Genomic DNA, 24,371 nt, shown 5'->3' on the forward strand with positions numbered 1-24,371 from the left:
GGGTAGCAGTTCTGGTCTGCAGTGGAACAGCAGGATTAGAGTCCAGTGGCACCTAAGAGGACAACAAGAATTTCAAGGTGTAAAATTTCAAGAGCCAGAGCTTCCTTCTTCAAACATGTGTATCATGTTTATCTGACCCTCTGTATCCAGAGTCAGATTTTCCTTCTTCAGACACTGCACAGAAGATTAACAAGGATTTCCCCCTGCAAATAAGAATGAAAAGGAAATGCATTTATTTTGTAAAGTGACTTGATTATGTAACATAAGACCACAGTTTATAAATACAACATCAATCGTTCCACATACACCTCTGTTTATAACTAGTTCTCTCTACTTTTTGAACATGAGCTTTTGTTACAAAGTTGTGTTTTTTTTAAAGGAACCAAGGAAGGGCAGAAGGAAATGAAGCACAGCAATGTTACACTCGTCACTGAGTTTGTTCTTCTGGGATTTCCTGAACTTCACGGCATAAGGATGGAATTTTTTGCTGCTGTTCTTCTGATGTACCTCATTTCTGTCTCAGGCAACTGTTTAATCATCACGGTTGTCTTCATGGAACCCAAGCTCCACATGCCCATGTATTTCTTCCTCTGCAGTTTTTCCCTGGGTGAGCTCTGCAGCACCACAGTAGTGGTACCAAAGATGCTGACCAATGTGCTCTTGGACCAAAATAGGATTTGCTTCACATGTTGCGTGGTGCAAAGTTTCTTTACCTTCTCCATGGGAGCCACACAATTTATCAACCTCACCATCATGTCTTTTGACCGGTACGTAGCCATTTGCAAACCTTTTCTCTATAACACCAAGATGACAAACGAGATCTGCTTCCGCCTTGCATTGTTTGCATGGATTGGCGGCCATCTGATTGTGTTGTGTCAGACTGTAGTTGTATGGACTTTCCCCTTCTGTGGACACAATGTCATCAACCATTTCTTATGTGATGCTGGACCTGTTTTGAAACTAGCTTGTGGTGATACAACAATGATAGAGCTTATTGGTCTCATTTATGGCATCATAATCATGTGGGGTTCATTTATCTTTACAGTGGCTTCTTATGCATACATTATAAGCACCATAATTCAGATCCCATCCGTTACTGGGAGATCCAAGGCATTTTCCACATGCTCTTCCCATCTTACCATTGTCTGCATCTTTTATGGGGCAATGTTCTTTATGTATCTAAGACCTTCTACCCAAGGAGACAGTCAAATCAACAAAGTTGTGTACCTAGTGACAATAGTTGTTTTGCCCACTGTAAGCCCATTCATCTTCACAATCCGAAACAAAGACTTCAAAACAGCTGTGACAAAGATAATGGGGAAAAGAGGCCACATCTCTCATTTTGCTGTCATGAAATTAATCAAGGGAAGACCCTTGAAAAAGTGATCCATGTGTCCTCAGCCAGCTCTTTCATCTACATGAAAAAAGACTGGAACAGTACAGTGTGTGTGTGTGTGTGAGAGAGAGAGAGAGAGAGAGAGAGAGTTATGTACAGTCAAGTCGCTTCTGACTTAGGATGACCCTATCAATGAAAGACCTCCAAAATGTCCTATTCTTAATATACTTGCTTAGATCTTGCAAACTAGGGGACGTGACTTCCTTTATTAAGGCCAGCCATCTCTTTTAGGTCGTCCTCTTTTCCTACTGCCTTCAACCTTTCCCAGCTTTATTGTCTTTTCCAAAGAGTCTTGTCTTCTCATGATGTGACCAAAGTACGATAGCTTCAGTTTTGTCATTTTAGCTTCTTGGGATAATTCAGGCTTGATTTGATCTAGAATCCACTTATTTGTCTTTTTGGCAATCTGGTATCTGCAAAACTCTCCTCTAGCACCACTTTACGGATGAATCTATTTTCTAATGGCAGCTATTGTCAAGATTCAGGATTGAGGGGTGGATATATAAATCAAATGTTATTGTTATCGCTATATGAAGAAAACTAACATGAAGGACCACGTGATTTTCAAAGTGAGTGGCAAATATTAAGCATGCTAACAAAAATCTCCCAGGTTTTTGGTCTCTAATACAATAATCATTAAACATAGTCAAATCAATATAAAATATTAGGTACTAGAGGGTATAAAATAGATGGGAAAGGAAGTTATTAAAGGGGATATTAGATGACACGTGGGGAAATGACATATCAGTATTGTAAAGTTATCATTAAATATTGTCATGCCCTAGAAATGATTTAGAAATGGTGTTATACTTCAGAGACAATTTCCAAAATGACAATGACAGATTCAAAAATATGTTAGAGATACCGGACATGGATAAATTTTTTCCTTCACATCTGAGGTTTGGTCTGAGGTTTGGTCTGAGGTTTGGTAAAGATACAATTCCATATGACCCTGCGATTTTGTTCCTGGAAAAATTTAGGGGAAAAAAATCAAATCTATGCATATCTTTAAGAATCTGCTGACAGCAGCTACACTATAAGAAGCATAACATCAGAAACAAGACACATTGCCCACCCAGGAGGTTAGGTAATGCAAGGTATGGTTTATTATATACCTTGAAAAATTACACTACTTATATGTGAGATAGGGAAAAGTTTGCTCAGGATGATTTTATTAAAAACACGAAACTGTTTATATTTTATTTGAACAAGACTGAATAGAAGGAAATAAAATCATGGGCAATGTGAATATAGTTATTCTTTCATTTTTATATATGAATGCATGGGGCTGAAGGCACTTTTGAACTTACAGCAGATTAATATCTTTTGGGGCGTATATAATTATAAAGTAAATCATATTCAATATTAAACAAAAGAACAAGGAGAACAATAGCAATTAAAAGAATAACCTATACTACTGCAGATAAAATTCAATACTAGAAATAAAAAAGATTGTAAAAAAAATCAATCAGATTAGAGCAGCCACAAAACATATAGTGCAATCCTTTGTAGATTTATACCCTTCTAAGGGCGAAGCTACAAGTGACGAATGACACTTGAACGGCAAGTGTATTTCTCCCTGTTCACTTGCCCTCCACTCAATCCACTTGCCGTTCAAGTGTCATTCGTCACTTGTAGTTTGCCCCTAAGTCCTTTGATGGCTACTCAGGGAACTCTTTCTGCTTATATGGTCTAAGAATGTTGTCAGTTGTAATTTCTTCAAGGAGGAGACATGCACATTGATTATGTAATGGAAAGAATAAATAAAAATGAATGCCTTGGTAAAAGGTAAAGGCAGTCCCCCTGTGCAAGCACCAAGTCATTACTGACCCATGGGGGGATGTCGCATCATGATGTTTTCTTGGCAGATTTTTTATGGGGTGGTTTGCCATGGCCTTCCCCAGTCGTCTACACTTTACCCCCAGGAAACTGGGTATTCATTTTACTGACCTCAGAAGGATGGAAGGCTGAGTCACCCTTGAGCCAGCTACCTGAACCTGGTTTCTGCCAGGATTGAACTCAGGTTGTGAGTAGAGCTTGGGCTGCAGTACTGCAGCTTACCACTCTGCGTCATGGGGCTCTTTATGTCTTGATAATCCTGTATATGTACTTGATATTCAAATGATTTGTAATATTAGAAGCAACTTTTGGCTTATTCCAAACTGTGTAACTGCTTGGAATTCATATTAATATAAACAAGGTTAATGGTGTGCTTTAAAGAATGAGCACTAACATTGTAAACACTTATGATGAGAATTTTGCATGGTGAAACAATCATCCAGTCACTATAAAGGTACGGTTGATTTCTGCGTCCTCAAAGACCAGCATGCATTTGTGGTCTTTGCTCCCTGATTCAACCAACCTAAGCCCTGTGAAGGGTCCTCCTGAACTCTTAAACGAAGACTTTTGTTTGGCATTCCCTCAGCGATTCCTCCTTTCTGTCCCATGTTTTAATTGTTGTTTTTATGTGTTTTTGTATGTATTTCAGGTCTGGTTTTATTTGTTTTGATGATGTTTTTGGTTGGTTTTGATTTTTTTAAAAAATGTGACTTCATTATGTAATTTCTTAAACACCTTAATGGCCCTTATGAAAGGTGGAGTATAAATTTTGTAAAATAAAATAAATAAGTGATCCATTCACTCTCTCTTGCTGCCCCCAAAGCCTAGATTTCCCTCCCAGAACATCTGCAGAAGATCATATCTCTCATTCTCCATACCTCATCTTTTCATGGAAGCATTTTGTTCAGGATTTTGGGGGGGGGGACAGCCCCCTTCCTTGTCAGAGTTTCTCCATCTCCCCCCTACATGTAGGTTATGTTTAAAGACAAAATGAAAAAGGAAAAGAAAGAGAAAGTGTAGAGGATTAAGCGATGAAAAATAAACCCCACTACATTGTGGGATTTACTTATCCATCATCACTACATGGTATGAAAGGGAAAGTAGGAAATCAATCATGGTTAGAGGAAAGTCTTTTGAGGAACCCAGATTGTCACACTTCAACTGGAAAAGATAGCAATAGCTTTCTTGCTTCAATGGAGCCCTATGTATGATTTCAAGTCAAAGTAAAGGTTAAAGGGACAGCGTTTGAATTTCTGGAGAGGCTGTGATATAAGCTCTTGACCCAGGCCTCCAACCTTGATTTTAGCTCCTCCCTGATTTTTACCAGCAAGCCAAATATAGTAATAAGACTGCCTTTTGCTTTACTCCACCCAGTGAATTGTCACGCACTTTGTTTAAACTATATCTTATCCTTTAGTACCAAAGTCTGTAGCGCCTTGGTCCCAAAATAATATCACCTACAAAGATTATAGCAGGTTCTGCATACAATAGAGAATCCATAGAGTTCCGCATCATTTTGTTACTAGTAATAATATTTTAAAAACTAAAGAAAAAGAATGTAGAGCAGTTGGGAGTCAAGTAAAGTAGGTAACTGGCCCACACAACACCTTGAGAGTATAAACTAAAGTGTGTCCTGGTCTTGGGATAAAAGTCCAGATATTGTAATGCCGACAGGAAGAGCTTGCTGACCTTATTAGACATTATGACCTTATGTGGGAATGCCATATCAAAATATTTCTCTAAGGTGATTTTGTTCCATAATTTAGGAGCCTGGCAGAGGATCACCAGAGAGGAATAAACACTTCTACCCCACAACCCAAACTCTGCCTTAAGTAGGGATTCAATTCTCTCCACCCCTTTTATTTTGACTGTCTCCAGCTCTCCCCAGAATATGCAAACCAAAGCCTCTCATTTATGCTTTAAAAGTTGAGGTCACTACCTAGAATCATTTCCTGAGCCTGCACCCACCGTTACAACAGGACGTTTAGGCTTCTGTGGCACTGGTCAAAATGTTATGGCTGATTAGTTTCCTCACAGTGATGAATTGGTTCTCTTGTAAGTCACTGTTTTTAAAGTTTTGACAACAAATTATGATGTTTTGTGGGGAGTAAATATCACATCCTTCGGTAAAATCATTTTGTCTGAAAATCACAATGTTCAACCATGCCTGTCTTCTCTCTGCAGGGGCCACTTCAGAAGTTGTTCTCACACAGTCGGGCTCAGAACTGAAACGGCCTGGAGAGTCCACCAGACTGACATGTTCCACCAGTGGATTTGATCTCAGCAGTGCTTATATGCACTGGATCCGGCAGTCTCCTGGGAAAGGACTAGAATGGCTGCTTTATTATTATTCATCATCTAGCAACAGCTATTCTCCAACCATTCGAGGGCGATTCACAGCCTCCAAGGACAGCTCCAACTTCTACCTACAAATGAACAACCTCAAGCCAGAAGACACGGCTGTGTATTACTGTGCGAGAGACACAGTGATGAGAACTTAGCCTGCTGCACGTCAAATACCTTCTGCTATTAATGGTTGGGAAGGAATTTGCTGCTGATGGCGCTCATGTTCCATTACATCAGCAATTGAGGAAACAGAACCCTGATAGGAAACCACAAATATGATAAAGGAGAAAGGGAAATAATAATAATAACTGTGCTTCTATACTGTTCTTCTAGAAAGATTAGTTCCCCACATAGAGTTGTGAATAAAGGAAGTCTTGTTATTATTCTCACGATACAGCTGGTGAACTCTTGGACTGATCAGAGTGGCTTACCCAAGGCCACTGGCTGAGCTCCTGGCAGTAGTGGGATTTAGGGCCAAGCTACAAGTGACGAATGACACTTGAACGGCAAGTGTATTTCTCCCTGTTCACTTGCCCTCCACTCAATCCACTTGCCGTTCAAGTGTCATTCGTCATGTGTAGCTTGGCCCTCAATCCACTTGCCATTCAAGTGTCATTCGTCACTTGTAGCTTGGCCCTGAGGGCCAAGCTACACATGACGAATGACACTTGAATGGCAAGTGTATTTCTCCCTGTTCACTTGCCCTCCACTCAATCCACTTGCCGTTCAAGTGTCATTCGTCATGTGTAGCTTGGCCCTCAATCCACTTGCCATTCAAGTGTCATTCGTCACTTGTAGCTTGGCCCTGAGGGCCAAGCTACACATGACGAATGACACTTGAATGGCAAGTGTATTTCTCCCTGTTCACTTGCCCTCCACTCAATCCACTTGCCGTTCAAGTGTCATTCGTCATGTGTAGCTTGGCCCTCAATCCACTTGCCATTCAAGTGTCATTCGTCACTTGTAGCTTGGCCCTGAGGGCCAAGCTACACATGACGAATGACACTTGAATGGCAAGTGTATTTCTCCCTGTTCACTTGCCCTCCACTCAATCCACTTGCCGTTCAAGTGTCATTCGTCATGTGTAGCTTGGCCCTCAATCCACTTGCCATTCAAGTGTCATTCGTCACTTGTAGCTTGGCCCTGAGGGCCAAGCTACACATGACGAATGACACTTGAATGGCAAGTGTATTTCTCCCTGTTCACTTGCCCTCCACTCAATCCACTTGCCATTCAAGTGTCATTCGTCATGTGTAGCTTGGCCCTCAGACCAACAGAGTGCTCATTAGAAGCCCAACCGCTTAACCACTATGGTGCAGCAGTAGTAAACCTCGCTTTACTACAGGAACCAGCTGTCTGGAGCTTTTTTCAGTGAAGATGACTTCAGTGAATGGACAACTTAACCTTAACTGTTCTCCTGCCCTCTTCTAAGCCACTCCCTCAAATTTGAAGATTCCCCCAGCTCTGTGCTCTGTGATCCCCCCTCCCCATATTTACAGATAGGAGGCTAAGCCAGTGTGAAGAGGCCATGCTGGTGATGTAATGGCAATGCTGGTGATGCAGTGACATCACTCTCTGTACATCCAGCACTGATATCAGTGTGCCCCAGGGGATATTTTAGCATTTGGGCACATCTCTATGATTTAATGCAAATGCTAGTGCGTTCAAATGCGAATGTGTTCCTAGCAACATGCTGACATCACTTCCTGGCACAAATCGAGTCATGCCAGTGCATCAAGATGCTGCCCGGTACCGTACCGTTTTCCCAGCATTTTCTTCCCACCATCCAGCTGGTGAGGAGTGCCTGCTGATGGCAGGGGATCCCCCAGCCACCCCAGACAAGCCTTTTTAAGGCCTTTGCACGTATTTCATTGCAGCAACTCCAGACATTACATTAAATGATGCAGTTGATAAATGGAGAGATTCTTCTGAGCAAATATATCCAGGCAAGTCTAATCCTACTATATAAAAGGCAAGCTGTATTGTTGACGACTCACTTTTTATCCTCATGCAGGCCCTTTGCCCATAACTCTGGCCTCGAGACCACTGTGAAGTGCCCGCTTGCTGCCAGGAGGGGGCCAACCAAATTGACGGCCTAAGCACTCATCCCTGCACCCCCCCTCAGTGCCTTCCCGCTCTGGTCTCCAGTCCACTGCAAAGTGCCCTCTTGCCACTGGGAGGGGGCCACTGAATCAGAGCCCACTGTATTTTTTCACACAATGGGTATTGTTGCTAGTGTACTGTTAAAAGGCAGAGATGTTGTTTAGCTGATTCTGGATGAAACTGCACAACCTGTTCAATTTTATTTAACATATTTCTATCTCACCAGTTTACACTTTATTCAGAAATTTATACTTTGCAGGGTTTGTTTTTTTCAGGGAGGTGTGCTTTTGCTTCACTTGTGGGCAACTAAGGTTGCTAGTGCTAGCAACCAGGGGAGCCAGTTTGGTGTAGTGGTTAAGAGCGTGGGATTCTAATCTGGAGAGCTGGGTTTGATTCCCCACCCCTCCACTTGAAGCCAGCTGGGTGACCTTGGGCTAGTCATGGCTCTCTGGAGCTCCCTCATCCCCACCCACCTCATAGGGTGTCTTGTTGTGGGGATAATAATGGCATACTTTGTAAACCACTCTGAGTGGGCATTAAGTTATCCTGAAGGGTGGTATATAAATTGAATGTTGTTGTTGTTGTTGTTCGTTTGGGAAATTCCTGGAGATTTTGGGGCAGAGCCTAGGGAAGGAGGAGTTTGGGAAGGGGAGGGAACTCAGCTGGGATGTATCCATCCTACAAATATGCTGTTTTTTTCAGGGAAACTGATCACTGTCATCAGAAGATCAGTTGTAATTCCTGGGGAAGACCAGGCCCCACGTGGAGATTGAGAACTGTATGGGCAGTGCTGGTTCCAGTTTTGAGGACAACTTCAGAGTGTGGGCCAAGCTACAAGTGACGAATGACACTTGAACGGCAAGTGGATTGAGTGGAGGGCAAGTGAACAGGGAGAAATACACTTGCCATTCAAGTATCAATCGTCACTTGTAGCTTGGCCCTCAGTCTCTCTCCTTTAGGGGACCCATTGCTACCCATTTTTTTAACCTTTCTGCTACATCAAATGAAAGGGAAAGAGTGAGGATACTGGGCCTTTTCTTTCCCCTAGCTCTTCTCACTGCTCTCTTACCCGGCCTCCTGCCATGGGAGGGGTTTACCCACTGTTCTGCTAACATCTAATAGTTGGCCATCTGGCCCCATGAATTAGGTTGTGCAGTATGTGTACTGCTGTCTTTTAAAAATTGTAGTACATATTTATTGCTGTTTTTATTTGGTTTGAAAGTAATATGTTTATGTATTTTATATATGTTGTATTCTGCTCTGAGCCCGTTTGCGGGGAGAGCTGATTAGAAATATGATAACAATAACAATAAATAACTCCTCCACCTCAGGGGAACAAGAAATAAACAATTCAATAAGAAAAGGTAGAGAGTGTTCTAGCCATGCTACCATTGTACTTACTTCATTCAGGTTACATTATATTAAAAGTTTGCTTTTGGACACTGCTAATAATTTCTGTCTGTAAGCTTTCTTAGAGGTCATATGCAGAATATGATATCAATGGCTTACAGTTAGAGTTCCCAGGTGCCTGCAGGTGGTGGACAAACTCCCAGGGGTTTGCACCCTTACCTGCCGATCTGCCAATGATAAGCAGGAGGTTGGAAGCCCCCTTGGAGGCCGCTATCCACCGACAGGCACCCCAGGAACATGCACGGCATGTGTGGTCCTGGGGGGTATGATGACATCACTTCCTGAAGTGAAGAATCTTTATCTGGCAGTGCCATGTAATAATTTCTTACCCATTTCTAATATATCACCCCCTGCAACAACAACAAAAAGCTCTCCTTAAAGCAAAGACAAGGGTACTGCTCTTAATGAGGTGCTTCCATGACAACCATGATCTGAATTCTGTATTATTATGAATTGTGCAACTTAAATAAATGAATAAATCCAGTGACTAGTTGTACAGGTGCTTGTACCATTCACTACAACTTGGAAGAGAACATTGATAGCAGCTGTAGTTTTTGCAATCCTTGATACATTATGGAGTGACAACTTGCACCCCTTGTCTAACATACAGGAATCCTGTCCTCCTCCTTTTATTTTTTTTAAGCACATAGCTCCATTCTATAACATACACCAAGTTTTGAGAAATCCTCAGGATAAAGTACCCTTTGGAGTAGACATTACTTTAAAATCATTTAAAGTGCTCAAAACACTTCTCTCCAACTAGTTAAATCTACATAATTCTAATATTTCTTATTTTAAATCTAATATTTTATATGCATTCAGAGTATTTGTATTTCCTTAAATATTGGATTGCTATCCTTCTGGATCAGAGTCTGTCTTTTTAAAGGTACTGCACTATCCATATGCAAATTCAGAATGCACATTTCCTCTTCTAAGACCTTTAAAGCATATGTTCCCCTGTTGGGATCCCAGTGTCCTTTCATCTCAGCCAATGGAAGCCATGTCTCTTTGGTCATGTCTTCTCCTCTGTGCAGCCACATTAGCAGGTAAGACAGATTAACAATAAATACAGGGGGGGGGGGAAGCATAGGAATGAACAATCAAAAATGTATGATGAAATAAAGTGGGGTAGCAAAAAACACCCCTAATTTGTTCTTTTTTAAAAATCTGCAGGTGTCCAATCCCAAATTAGATTTGACCAGTCCAGTCCTGAACTTAAAAGGCCTGGAGAATCAGTGAGGCTCACCTGTAAGGCATTTGGATATACATTTACCAGCTATGCAATGTTCTGGATCAGGCAGGCACCAGGGAAAGGACTGGAGTGGGTTGGACGTATTAGGACAGACAACTTTGAGACACGCTATGCGCAAGTTCTGGAAGGTCGAGTCACCATCACCGTGGACACCTCCATCAGCACCACATCCCTGCAGCTGGCCAACCTGAAAGCTGAAGACACGGCTGTATATTACTGTGCAAGAGACACAGTGTGGAAAACCTCATGTAAAGACTAACATAAACCCTCCCAACCAGAGAAGAGGAACTTCTGCCATGGAAACCAGACACCTGGAAATGAGACATACATCGTTCATAATATTAGAAAATTAAAACATATTTCTGTAACACAGTCTCCAGAAATATGCCATTGTGAGTGGGGAGCTATATTTGCTATGTTAAATAACATCCTATTGGTTCTCTCCTGGAACCTCATGGGGATCCAGTACTACCACTGTTGTGTAATACCTGGATCCAATATCTACCAACCAACAGAACTGCAGGTTCTGTAGCATTATCCCACCATTCATCCAACCATCTTGGTTCCATTTTATCTGCATAGCAACGCTGTGTAGTAGAGATTAGGTTCAGAAGAACAACTGATGCACAAGGTCACCCAATGAATTTCATGGCCGATTCATCTTAGGTCCATAATCTAGCACTGTCAGCAGTACACCCTGTTTCCTCTTGTTCTGGCTTCCATATCAACCTCTTTGCTCAGTGCGATTTGCTGTGATAGAAGTACATGTTATCTTTGCTCACTTACAAATCTGCCTCTACAGCTATGAAGGAAGAGTAAAGTAAAACTGGTCTTGGCTAAAATCATTACTGAGCTGAGCATTCAGAAAAATGTCCTGGGGTCGAGGTAGGATTTGGCTCATCCATCTGAAAACTCCTTATTTAAAACAAAAGCCAGCTACAGAAATCATGATCTCAGAATGTCTAAACTCTTATTCAAGCAATTTGGGGAAAGACTATAATAATTACTAGCCCTGACCTGGATAGCCCAGGTGAGCCTGCTCTCATCAGGTCTTGGAAGCTAAACAGGGTCGACCCACTCAGGGCCAAGCTACACATGACAAATGACACTTGAACAGCAAGTGTATTTCTCCCTGTTCACTTGCCCTCCACTCAATCCACTTGCCGTTCAAGTGTCATTCGTCATGTGTAGCTTGGCCCTTAGAGTTCAGGAACTTATACCATGGCCAGATTTTGTTCTTTAGCCATTAGGAAACACAGACTCCTCTTAGCTGAAAACGTGGAATAATTGCTTTTGCAATTTTTTAATCTTTTTAATCTTTTTTGTTTTTATTTTATTAATCTTCCTCAATGTTCTGATCTTATTGCTATTCCCTGATGTGATAACTTATCTTTTATCTCAGATTTGTTTTGTTTGACTGGCTTTTACTTCAATAATAAATGACTGACTGCTTGACTGCTTGACTGACTGACTGACTGACTGACAGGGTCGACCTTGGTTAGTAATTGGATGGGAGACCTCCAATGAAAACCAGGGTTGGAGAAGCAAGCAATGGCAAACCAATTCTGTTAGTCTCTTGCCATGAAAACCCTGCCATAAGTCAGCTATGACTTGAGGGCATGCTCCACCACCCCATAATAATTACTAAGCATTCTGAAAATGAACAGGGAATCCTTGGGGCCACTTGGGAATCTGAGGCCTACTACAATGGAATAGAGACCATGCCAGGATCTCTGAGTGGAAATACACTTTGTGGATTACCTGGGGATGCTCAAGTGCAGGATTTTATCTGTGGTTCTCAATTCACGTGCATTATCTTCGTGTGATTGCATCTGCCAGTGAGTCCTTCACTGAGAGAACAAGTAGTTGGCTCCTTTGACTTGCCAATTTGTATTTCTTTAAGGCATGAGAAAATGGCAAGATCGGCATTTCAATGAATGGATGTAGGAGGTGAGAGAAACTGGGATACTTTTAGCAGATGAGACTGCTATTGAACACAAAAATGTATTTACATGAAGCAAACTGAAGTGTGACTGTGTGAACGAGTGCATGGAAAGTTAGAAGGGGGTACGTGAAATGACATTCACTTGAACATCCCTAGGTACTTAGTAATGTGTATTTCCACCCAGTGTCTTCCTTCCAAATCACAAAACAGCTCACTTATCCATGTATTTGCTCAGAATTCTTCAGCACCCTCCCTCTCACACACTCACAATTTAGTGCCAGTGAATACAAAGTCTTCAAGCAAATCACAACTGTGCCCTGAATTTACCACCAGTTATTGTCTGCGGCCTGTTTGAACTGTTCAAGAAACTATGAAGTGACTGCTGTTCTGGTTAAAAAAAGGCTCAACAGAAATATTTGCTTGTTGGGCACTGCTCTGGGGTCAGTTGGGTTTTAGAGCTTATTGCATTGATCACAGAAAGGTGTTTTCCTATATAGAGGAGAATATGCAAATAAGTGGAGAGTCCATCCTTTAAACCCCCTGATCTTGCTTTGGACACCAGTCAGTTTCACAATGGATGCTTGCAGCTCCCTGCCTCTAAGCAGAACTGATCGTTTTCTGCCAAGTCCTTCCCTCTAAGCCATCCAACAGACATCATTCTTTGGATCCATTTAATGCTCACTTTCTCTGCTTTCAAAGGTATTTCTCCTTCCTGACTGCGAGGCAATGAAGTTTGTAGGAAGTTAAGCAATGAGGGTTTGGTTTGTAATTTCTCTCTCGTTCTAAGTATCCAGTCCGATGTTACTCTGGTGGAATCTGGAGGGGGTGTGAAGAGGCCTGGAAATTCCCTACAACTCACATGTACAACATCAGGGTTCAGCATAGACAGTTACTGGATGCAGTGGGTCCGTCAGGCTCCTGGAAAGGGGTTGGAGTGGCTCTCAGCAATTAATGGAGGTACCAAATACTATGCAAATACTGTTAAAGGCAGATTCACAACTTCCACGGATGGCTCCAAAAGACTGATTTATCTGGATATGACAAGCCTGAAAGCTGAGGACACAGCCATGTATTACTGCACAAGAGAGTCACAGTGAGGAAAAGTGAATCAGAACTTGAACAAAAACCCACAGCATGGCCACAAGGGGGAAATCTCTGGGGATTTCACATTGAAGATTAAACTGTTGGGAAAGAGAGACAAACAGGTTGTACAAAGAAGACCCATGAATTCAAAAAGTTCATCTGTGGTTGTTTCATGTCACAGCTTATGTTCACCCCCAGCTATACTGGGGTGGCAGTCTTCAAGCCTCCCTTTAAACACATTCAGCACCATTAGACCTTTGGGCATTCCACAGTGTACTGTTTTCCATACTAATATTATCTTCTCTTTCTCAGCTATAAACACTACAATTTCAGAGCCTATCAATTCAACATAATGTTGCCATTGCCATCCGTCCCTCCATTTATCCTTTCTGTTCCACAAATGTTGCTCTAGCCAGATGATCTTAACCCTGGCCTGCACTCCAGAAAACATCTGCTGTGAATCCAGGAACGAATGCCCTGGTGGTGGAGCTCATGTTCCACAGTACTGGCAGCTGGGCAAAATACATTTCCCATTCAAACCACAAATAGGAAAGTAGAAATCAAAACCTGTTTTGACTACAGGAATCAGGTGTCTTGGAAGTCTGTCCTCAATAGAGAAACGGCTTTAATGCATAAAGAACTTAACCCTAAAATGGATCCTTTGATTCTGTGTTCATACATTCTTCTTCAAAGACTTCTTCACTCCCCCAAAAAGTTACTGAGATACTACCCATTTAAAGGCAACCTGACTCGGAGTCCTCCATATGAAACTGCCTTATGGGGCTATGAATCAGCTATGCATAAGGACATCCACTCTAAGGGCCAAGCTACACATGACGAATGACACTTGAACGGCAAGTGTATTTCTCCCTGTTCACTTGCCCTCCACTCAATCCACTTGCCGTTCAAGTGTCATTCGTCATGTGTAGCTTGGCCCTAAGAGGTACACGCATGGCTTTCAGTGGAGGTCTTACTCAGTCCTCATCCTTTCAGCTGGATGAAGACTGGGGGCCAAGCTACACATGACGAATGACACTTGAACGGCAAGTGGATTGATTGGAGGGCAAGCGAACAGGGAGAAATACACTTGCTGTTCAAGTGTCATTCGTCATGTGTAGCTCGGCCCTGAGACTTACTACATTCAAAGCACGTGAACCTTCATTGGTCTATATTTCCTTCATATATTATATGGCAAAAGAAAATATCAGTTTTGCAATCAAGGGCATAGTTCCTGGCTCTCTGATCAGTCTTGTTTTAAAATACTCATATTGCAAAGCAATTTCATATATATAGGGCCAAGCTAGAAGTGATGAATTACACTTGAATGGCGAGTGAACAGACTCACATGTATTCCTCCCTGTTCACTTGCACTCCGTTTGTGCTCCCCTCGATCACATACTGATGGAGTGGAGCGCAAGTGAACAGGGAGGAATACACGTGAGTCTGTTCACTTGCCATTCAAGTGTAATTCATCACTTCCAGCTTGGCTCATAGTTAACATTGGACTTCTAATCCATGGATAATTCATTCTGGAGCTTTATCAAGTGATTTTTTCCCCAGCGTGTAGATAACCACTGGAGAATATTTCCCACATCCTGCATATGTCTTTCATGCTGCATTAAGGATAGAAAAATAGCCTCCTTGAGAAAGGTGTTGCACTCTTCTTCTGGCAGTCCGTGACTTCAGTCCCCACCATTATATATTCTGCCACGTACAACATTTAATACAGGACTTAAAGAAGACAAAGCTTCATAGGCATAATAATGATGTCCGTAGCTACAAATACGTCTGATGCCACCAGAACATTTCAAGAGCCATATCAGAAGATTCTGCTTTCATTCAAATTGTTGATACTCCTACAACAGACGCCTATAATGAGATCACAAATCAATACACTGCCCTCTTTCCAGGTGTACTACATGCTAGAACCAGGCAGTAGCACATTTCAAAATTATTTGCTGGCCTCCCAAAGGACAAGGGAAACACAGGAAGCGATGAAGAGACCGCACTATCTCCTTTTGTAAGATGTAGAAAACATACAATGTTTAGTTTGAGGTCTGATGGTCTTATATTAGCAGCACACCCATGGCGTCATGCAAATGACTTTCTGGCATGGACTTCTTTAAAGCAAAGTTAGAGAAACAGAAGTCACGGTCATTGAAAGACATCAGTCTTCCTTCAGGTTCTGATGTCACAGCTCAGCATCATGGAACTGAGGCTCTGGATAAGTTTTCTGATCATCTTCCCTGCATGTAAGAAAGGCTCCCATTTCCCTCTGATGTAGGAGGCACCAGGAATTTTGTGGTGCCACTTTCCCAGATGCAGTTTTTTTAATGTATTTACTCTTCCCCACTATGCAGGTGTTTCTTCACAGACTCTCGTAGAGTCCGGGGGTGGCCTCAAGAGACCAGGAGAGACTCTACAGCTGACCTGTACAGTCTCTGGATTTTCTCTATCAAGCTATGCAATGCAATGGGTTCGTCAGCCATCAGGAAAAGGGCTGGAGTGGATTGGAGGTATCTGGGGTGCTGGAAGCACTGAATATAACAAAGCTCTTCAAAATCAGATCAGTATCACAAAAGACAACTCCAGGAGCCAGGTGTTTCTCCAGCTGAACACTCTGAAGCCCGAAGACACTGGGATCTATTACTGTGCAAGAGACACACAGTGAAGGAAAGTCTCTCCCAGGCAGTATAAAAACCACCCTTCCAGAAAACCAGGCGTCACTCAGGCATGTGTCTGTGAGCTGCAGCCAGAAATAGGGCTCTCTTTCTGCTTCTCCACTTCCTTGGCCCCTAGCACACGACATCACAAAGCATTCACTCTGCAGCATTATTGCTCATGTGGAAATGCATGACACCAACATTATGATAAAGCAGCAAAACTTAAAATGTATTAAAAAGAGTGCACTCTTAAGGGGTGGGGGGACAAAAGTGAAAAGGGAGCCAACTAGACCATATCTCTGAGATATGCCGGCGTAAATTGGAGTTGCATCAGTGCAGCAACCCAGCACTGCCTTGCCAGTAGACCACTGGTGTAAGCCCCTGAGCCAGTGTGGGCTTAGCTGGCTCCCTAAATTGCTTCAGAAAGGACACCCACCCCATGGGAAAAAAAAAAACAGTAGAAATTTGCACCACCAAAAAATCTAGTTTAGAACATAAGTGTGCATGCAGCTGAAAAGGCCAAATGTCCCCCACAACCATGCTCCTTCCAAAAACTTTGGTGGAGCACTGCATGCTGACTACAGCTACAACCAATCACCCGCAGTGGCCAGTCCCCGCCTCCCCTCCTTGAACCCCTCAGCACTACATAAACCCAAGCCAGGATGTCTCATAGATCAGCAGGTTGGAGGCACAGCATGGGGCCCTGTCATGGCTTTCTGCTGTGTGGACAATGTTGTACTTCAGTGACCAGAAAGGCACAGGGGAGGCACTTAGTTCTACTGGGGGAGTGCTTAGCACCAGCACCCAATGAGAACAGCAACCTCGCTACTGTGTGGCTGATGTGTCTTATTTTGGAACCTCATCCCCAGAGGCCCAAGCTAAAGGGGCAACTATAATTGGCAGGTAGGCAAGGGCCAGGAATCCAGCTGCTCCAGCTCACAAGTCTATAGCTGCCTCCCCAGTCCCCCTTGGTTGAGATTTACATCAGTGGACTTAGAAGGCTATAACTCTTGTTAGGATTGCTCTGAAAAGGACTCAAGGTCCATATATTCAAGGGATTGCTTCAGCTGTTACAGAACTGTCTGTGTTGAGCTTCACATGCCAATCCCTGCTGTCTATCCAATCATCTCTGGAAGCCCATCTGGTTTCAGTCAAAAAACCAACCTTTTCCATTGCTCCTCACCCACATTTGAAGAGACTACCTAAGGCTGTTGCCTGATTCTCACACCCTTAGCCTTAAAGAAAGCCTGCAAATATTCCACTATGAGCAATTTTCTATTTTGTCCAAATTCTTGCAAGTGACATAAAGGAGCAGAATGGAAAACAATGAAAAAACCACCCATCTCTCACCAAAACAGTAGCTGTGGTCAATATCAAAGAGAGTAGGGAGTAGATGGATGCCATAGTGTCCCTGCAATGCTGCCATTTTCTCCAGGGGAACTGATCTCAGTGATCTTGAGCGCAGTTGTAATTCCTGGAGAAGTCCAGGCTCACCTGGAGACTGACATTCATATGGGCAGTGCTGATTCTGAGTATTGAGGACAACTTGGGCAAAATATACAAAGTGGGTCTCCCTCTTTAATTGAGTCACTGCTGCTTCCCCCTTTTTAACCTTTCCCCTGAGGCCTAATCTACACCAAATTAGAGGGGAGTAAATAAGGTGGTATGGGTGCTTCCATCTCCTAGTTCTTCTCACTACTGTCTTGATTAGAAAATATAGAAAAGGAACATACTGAATTAGGAGACCAGAGGCAACATTGACAGAGTAACAGCTGACTTCTGACAGCAAAGCAATCAGAGACAGTAGTAGGGGAACCGATATGTTTGTCCAGCTTGTTTGGTTTATGCAGTGTTCATTGGTGGGGCTACTGGAAAAAAATGTGAATGAATGAATGGAACAAGGAAAGAAGATCACTTCTAAATACAATGCATAAAGAACAAGGCAAAGTAAGATTGACCCGAAAAAAATAAATTATTCTTATTATTGGTGGCTGCATTTGAGTGCCAGACAGTAAAAGCTCTTAAAGATTGGGCCCAGGTTGCAAACGGGACCTGTCAAAAAGTACCTCCACATCACACTGCACCTGAATTTATCCCCATTTGTTTGCAGCCTGTTTGAACTTTTCAATAACAACATTGTCATCATCATTATCATTCAATTTATATACCACCCTTCAGGACAACTTAATGCCCACTCAGAGCATTTCAAAGCTGTGACTTGCCCAAGGTCACCCAGCTGGCTTCAAGTGGAGGAGTGGGGAATCAAACCCGGCTCTCCAGATCAGAGTCCCGCACTCTTAACCACTACACCAAACTGTAGGAACTGATAAGTGAATGCCATTCTTCTGACTAAAAAAAGATTCAACAGAAATCTTTGCCAGCTGGGCCACTGCTCTGGGGTCACCCAGCAAGCTTCTAGGCCTTATGGCATTGCTCATGGAAATGTGGTTTCTTATATAGAGGGGAATATGCAAATAGATGGATAGTCCATCATTTAAACTCCCCTCCTCTTGCTATGGACTCCAGTCAATCTCATGGTGAATGTCTACAGCTCCCTTCACCGAAGCACAACCTATTTTATTTGGCAGAGCCATTCCCGCTCAGCCAACCAACAGACATGATTCTTTGGATCCGTTTCATGCTCTCTCTCTCAGCTTTCAAAGATATTTCTTCTTTCTGACTGGGATGCAATGAATTAAATTTGTAGAAAGCTAAACAGAGCTGGTTTGCTTTGACACCTCCCTCTCTCTTTTCCTAGGTGCCCTGTCCAACCAATGTTACTCTGGTGGAATCTGGAGGGGGTGTGAAAAGGCCTGGAGATTCCCTTCAACTCACATGTACAGCATCAGGGTTCAGCATAGACAGCTACTGGATAGACTGGATCTGTCAGCCTCCGGGAAAGGGGCTGGAGTGGATCTCACGAATCAATGTAGACAGGACATATTATGCAGATTCTGTTAAAGGCTGATTCACAATCTCCACAGAGAATTCCAAACAACTAATTTACCTGCATATGACAAGCCTGGAAGCTGAGGACACAGCCGTGTATTACAGCACAAGAGAGTCACAGTGAGAAAAAGAGAATCAGAGCTTGCGCAAAAACACACAACGAGGCCTCAAGAAGGAAGTCTTGTTGACTTCTCATTGAAGAAGAAACTGATGGGAAAGTGAGAAAAACAGGTTGTTCAAAGAAGACCTGCGGACCCCAAAGAGGCATCTGTTTTATATGTCACAGCCTGCTTCTGCAACCAGCTATACCTGTTTGGATGTCTTCAAGCCTCTCTCTCAATCCACTCAGCACCATTTGATCTTCCTCAATGTACTGTTTCCATACTAATATCATCTAGTGTCGCTCAGCTATAAACACTTCAGTTTTGGAATCTATCAAGCTGATCTGATGTTGCCATTGCCATCCATCCCGCCCTTCACACTGTTCATTTTTCTGAATGCTGTTCTGAGAAGACACTTTTAAACTCAACCTGCATTTGAGAAAACATCTGTGTAATTTCATGAACACACACTCTGGTGGAGCTCATGTTCCACAGTACTGGCAACTGGGCAAAATACATTACCTGTTCAAACCACAAATAGGAGAGAAAGTAGTAATAAAGATCTATTTTTACTACAGGAAGCAGGTGACTTGGAAGTCTGTCCTCAATAGAAAAACTGCTTTAATGCATGAAAAACTTAACCCTAAAACTGATCCTATTATTCTGTGTTCTTCTGTCCTTGTTCAGAGACTTCCCCTCTACTCCAAGGGTAATTCTGATCATATCTGTTTAAATGCAACTTGAATCAGGCTCCTGCATATGAAGCTGCCTTCTTGGTCCAGGATTCACATATATATAGGAATATCTACTGTAAGAGGTACAAGACTTGCAGGGCTTTCAGAGGAAGTTTTACCTAGTCCTTGTGCTCTCAATTGGATGAAGTACAGGATTTTCTCCATGCCAACCTTGGTCTCAGTTTCCATTGTAGTTTATATGGCAAGTAGAAAATATTTTGCAATCAGAGGACCGACACCTACATTGACTCTATGATAAGTCTGTTTTGAAGATCCCCATATTACAAAACTCTTCAAGTTAATCAGATCAGCAAGCCCCCAGACTATGAACTGTAAATGTGTGTGCTCTCATGTCCCAGCTTGTTACTTTGTGACATGGATCTCTGAAGAGGTGTCTAGACCTAGAGAGCCCCTGCTACCATTCTCAAGCACTGAACCAACAGCCACTGGAAACTCCTAGCAGCCTTATGGGGTGGGGGGTGGGGGGGTCTGGCTTTTAGTCTGAGACTCTTCAGCCACTGGGTTCATTTCTTAGAGTACAGGCACGCATTCAGTCAGTAACTCTTAACACCAGAAGTAAAATAGATTTTGTTTATTAAGTAACACAGATTAGGAAGAGTGTATGCAGGGCAGGAACCACTCTATGAACACATATCCTTTCCCCATCCTCCTCCTGTCCCCTGTGTATTATTGGCAGGGGAGGGTTGTAGGGTCACTGTCTGGGGGTGAAAAATGGGTTTTATTGTAAATTATATAGTTTTATTACTGTAACCCATCCTGCGCCCACTCACAGGGAGGGCAGGTTAGAAGCCCAATCAATCAATTGATTGATCAATTGATCAATCAATGAAAATAATAACAGCTTGTCTATGCTGGCTAAGGCTATTTAACTAGATATTTAAAGGCTTGCTAACTTGCATATCTGATGTAGCTTTCAGGTATGTTGCTCATACTCACAGGCTAAGAAAAGGAAGCCCGAAACTATGCCAGGTAGTTCTCGTTATCTCAGTATCTGGCATGAGCAAAGAAAGCCTCTCTCACATGCTGGTAGAATGAGAGCAGAACCACAAGTGACAAAAGGCACAGATTGGACACTTGTCAGCTTCCCTCAAGTTTTGATGGAAAATGTAGGCATCCTGGTCTCGCAGCTTCGCTCTCTGACTGCTGTCCAATGGACTTTTCAACCGTCACTTGTCCAACATTCTGCCAAGTTGCCTACATTTCCCATCCAAACTTGAGGGAAGCAGACAAGTGTCCAATCTGTGCCTTTTGTCACTTGTGGTTCTGCTCATCTGTCTGAATAGAGAGAATCCACACTGCTGTGAGCAGCCATCTTTTTATGAGCTGTTAGCCAATCAGGGCACACTAGATAATTTGCAGTGCTAGCATGAGAAGCTGGGGAGAGTGGCTGGAAGCTGGTACTCCCTGCCATCTAAGGACATCTTCCCTTGAGAACAAACAGGCTGCAGGTACAGCTAATCAAGAGGCCTGCACATTCTTTTCTCAGAAACCAGGCCGAACGGGGCCTGCGGAAACTTATACTCCTGAACCAAAATCTCCCAGGCAAGGAAGTCATAAGTTTTCAAACGCTGGTCTTCACAAGAGGGTTGGAAAAGAACTGGTCCTTCTGGCCAGTTAATTAAAACTTATTTTGTGTGTGTATTTTCCCTGACTCCAGTAGGTATTACATTTAGTAACAAACATGGGCCTGGGTAACATACAAACAGCGAGAGAGTTGTCCCATTGGGTATAAGATCTGTCTTCATGAAGATCAGGCAGTCCAAAGAACATATTTTAACCACACATCTGAGAGTCCTGGGGGGAGATGTGTGGTTGGTGAAGTGGGACACCCTGGTTCAGCCTAAGAGATTCGGTGGCGTTTTTTCTCCTTTTTTAAGTGGAAGGCTTGAATCAGAGATAAGTCATAACAAAATACTTGTCTGCTGTCATCAGGCATTAAGGCAGATGTGACGAGGAAGAGAGGCGAGATTAGTGCCCCCTGTGACATCCACAAGCTCCTCCTCGTTTTGAAACTGTACTGGTCTCTTTTAATAGGATTTCCTTTGACATCATGCAAATGACTTTCTAGTGCAGCCATCTTTAAAAGGATGTTCCAGGTACAGTGCCTTGGATCACATTCTTTTCAGTCCTCTGATTTATTTTGTCAGAAGTCATGGATTTGTGTCTCTTAATATGTTTCCTTTTGCTCTTCCCTTCATGTAAGACAAGCTCCCTTTAAAGGGAATCAGGGATTCTCTGGTGATCTTTTTTACGCATCTCTTAATAATGTTTTTACATTTTTTTACTGCTCTGCAGGTGTTTCTTCCCAGTCCCTAGTTGAGACTGGCGGTGGGGTGAAAAGGCCTGGAGAGACTCTGCAGCTGACCTGCACAGTATCTGGATTTTCTCTAACAAGCTGGGACATGCACTGGGTTCGTCAGCCACCGGGAAAGGGACTCGAGTGGATTGGAGCTATTTGGTATGGTGGAGGCACAGCTTATAACAGCGCTCTCCAAAGTCGACTACGCATCACAAGAGACACCTCCAAAAGCCAAGTTTTCCTACAGCTGAATAACCTGAAGCCTGAAGACACTGGCATGTATTATTGTGCAAGAGACACACTGATGCAAACCCTTTCTGAGCCAGCACAAAAACTACTGTGCTGGAAAACCAGGCATCACTCATGCATATATTTGTGTGCACGTTGGAAACTGCCCCCTATTTCATCCTCTTCATTTCCTCAGCACATGATGCCAGATACCATGCATCGTTTTTTCATTGTGCAGCACTATTAGCACTTATGCAGCACTTTTTGCTCAACATAAATCAGAATTATTGTTGTAGCAATCCTAAGAACACTTTCCTGGGAGTAAACCTCATTGAATAAACCAAAGTAGGTTCCTGAGTAGACTTGTTTAGGATTGCTTTCTGAGGCAAGCATATCCTGCACAGAGAATTGGTCATATACATTGAAGACTGTTTGCTGTCATGATGAACCCTGGAAACTTGCTTTCTAAAATCATTACTGAGATTCCCACAATGGTCAATTGCCACCTCAGTTGGAAGAATGAGACAGACACAGGTTATTGGTATAAATAGCCGCTTTATTAAACATAACATCAACACTAAACTGCGGCAAGGGCCAACTATGCGGTACAGGACAAGCCACGGGGTCACCTCTGACCACCGCCTTGCCTGCATGGGCGAGCCCCCATTGCCCCGGGCGTAATCCATTCATGGAATGGCCTCGGCCCGGCCAGCCAGGCAAAGGGTTCCCCCCTCAAGTTCCTAAAGCCTCAGCCGTACAGCATGAGGGAAGGACTTGCACCTGGGGTTCCCTGGAGGCAGTCTGCACAGGTGGTGGTAGCCATGAAGCATACCATCCCTCCTGAGAGACCCCTTTCCCCACCGATGGGGAATTGCCAAAGGGGTGCTCACCAGCCTGCTCCCTATTTCTCAAGTTCTCCTGCCAACGCGAAAGGCCAAGCCTCAGCTTAGGCCCTCGCGCCCCACAGGTGGCCTAGTGCCAACCTGAGCCCAAGCCGCAGGTCGTCCAAGAAGATGTCATTACCAGACGGCGACAAATGAACCCCGTCAGCCCTATAAAGGGTGGCATTAGCGGCCTTAATGCGAGGGTGAGGAAGATAAATGCCTAGTCCCGTAACTAAAGCCTTATGAATGGCCCTATTTGCCCGGCGCCTAGCCCGAGCCATCCCCCTAGGGTCAAGAGACTCCCTCCATTTACGACGGGGGAGCATCTCAGACCAAAATATGTAAACACTAGGCCAACGGCTCTTGATCACGCGCAGATCAGCAATCACTTGTAGTGACAGGGCCCTGCCTTTCAATAATCCCAGGTCATTACCACCCACGTGTAAGACCAAGATGTGGGGAGGAGGACCCGTCCTTCCTCCAAACAAAAGAGGCAGCAACCCCGACCACCGAAGGCCACGCCAACCCAGCCATTCAATGGAGGCATCTTCGCTCAACCCGAGCTGAGCTCCAATCGGCGTCCGTCTGGCTTGCACTGCAGCCCAGAACACCATACTGTGGCCAGCTCTAAGAATCCGCTTCCTTTCAAGGTTGCCCACTGCACCTGGAAAAAATCAAACTACATGAGACTATAATACTGGTAAAGGACAAATATAAGACTGATAAGCAGATGACTTCCATCTGCCCACCTTCTGAATGGTCCTGTCAGCATAGCCCATGGCTGCCGCAGTAGATGCAGCCCCAATTCGAAATGAATGAGTGCCGAATTTGACACCCACCAATCCCAGCTGGCGCAATGCTCTATCAGTAACCGTCCAGAATTGGTAGCGAGTTAATGGAGAGCGATCATCGTGCCGAAACAACACTCCTTCATCATGGCCTCTAACCTTCACATAAGAGCGAAGTGCCCGGACAGGGCATAACGCCTTGTCCTCACAAGGACCCAAAGTCAGCACGGAACCAGCTTGCTTCTGATCCGTCTTAGATTTCCTAATCCTAATCAGGACCTTACCGCCCACTAACTGAATATCACAAGCCGATAAAGCCCGTCCGGAAGC

At 43.5% G+C, this 24,371-nt stretch overlaps 1 protein-coding gene and 2 gene segments (V, D, J or C); all 3 read left to right on the top strand.

The window, feature by feature from the left end:
• The first annotated feature begins 402 nt into the window (after positions 1–402).
• On the top strand, positions 403–1,386 carry LOC129339897 (olfactory receptor 6X1-like). Its single transcript, XM_054994470.1, has one exon. It carries the CDS (start codon positions 403–405, stop codon positions 1,384–1,386), a length of 984 nt encoding a protein of 327 aa, XP_054850445.1.
• A 3,808-nt stretch (positions 1,387–5,194) lies between these two features.
• Positions 5,195–5,736, top strand: LOC129339898 (Ig heavy chain V region-like). The segment is given in 2 exon segments: positions 5,195–5,290; positions 5,420–5,736. Coding segments are annotated over 2 exon segments (363 nt in total).
• Positions 5,737–7,304: 1,568 nt separating this feature from the next.
• LOC129339899 (immunoglobulin heavy variable 1-3-like) lies at positions 7,305–10,605 on the top strand. The segment is given in 2 exon segments: positions 7,305–7,374; positions 10,268–10,605. Coding segments are annotated over 2 exon segments (408 nt in total).
• Positions 10,606–24,371: the final 13,766 nt, after the last annotated feature.

Source organism: Eublepharis macularius, chromosome 12, assembly GCF_028583425.1.
Source record: "Eublepharis macularius isolate TG4126 chromosome 12, MPM_Emac_v1.0, whole genome shotgun sequence".
In the NCBI taxonomy this organism is placed as follows: Eukaryota; Metazoa; Chordata; class Lepidosauria; order Squamata; family Eublepharidae; genus Eublepharis; species Eublepharis macularius.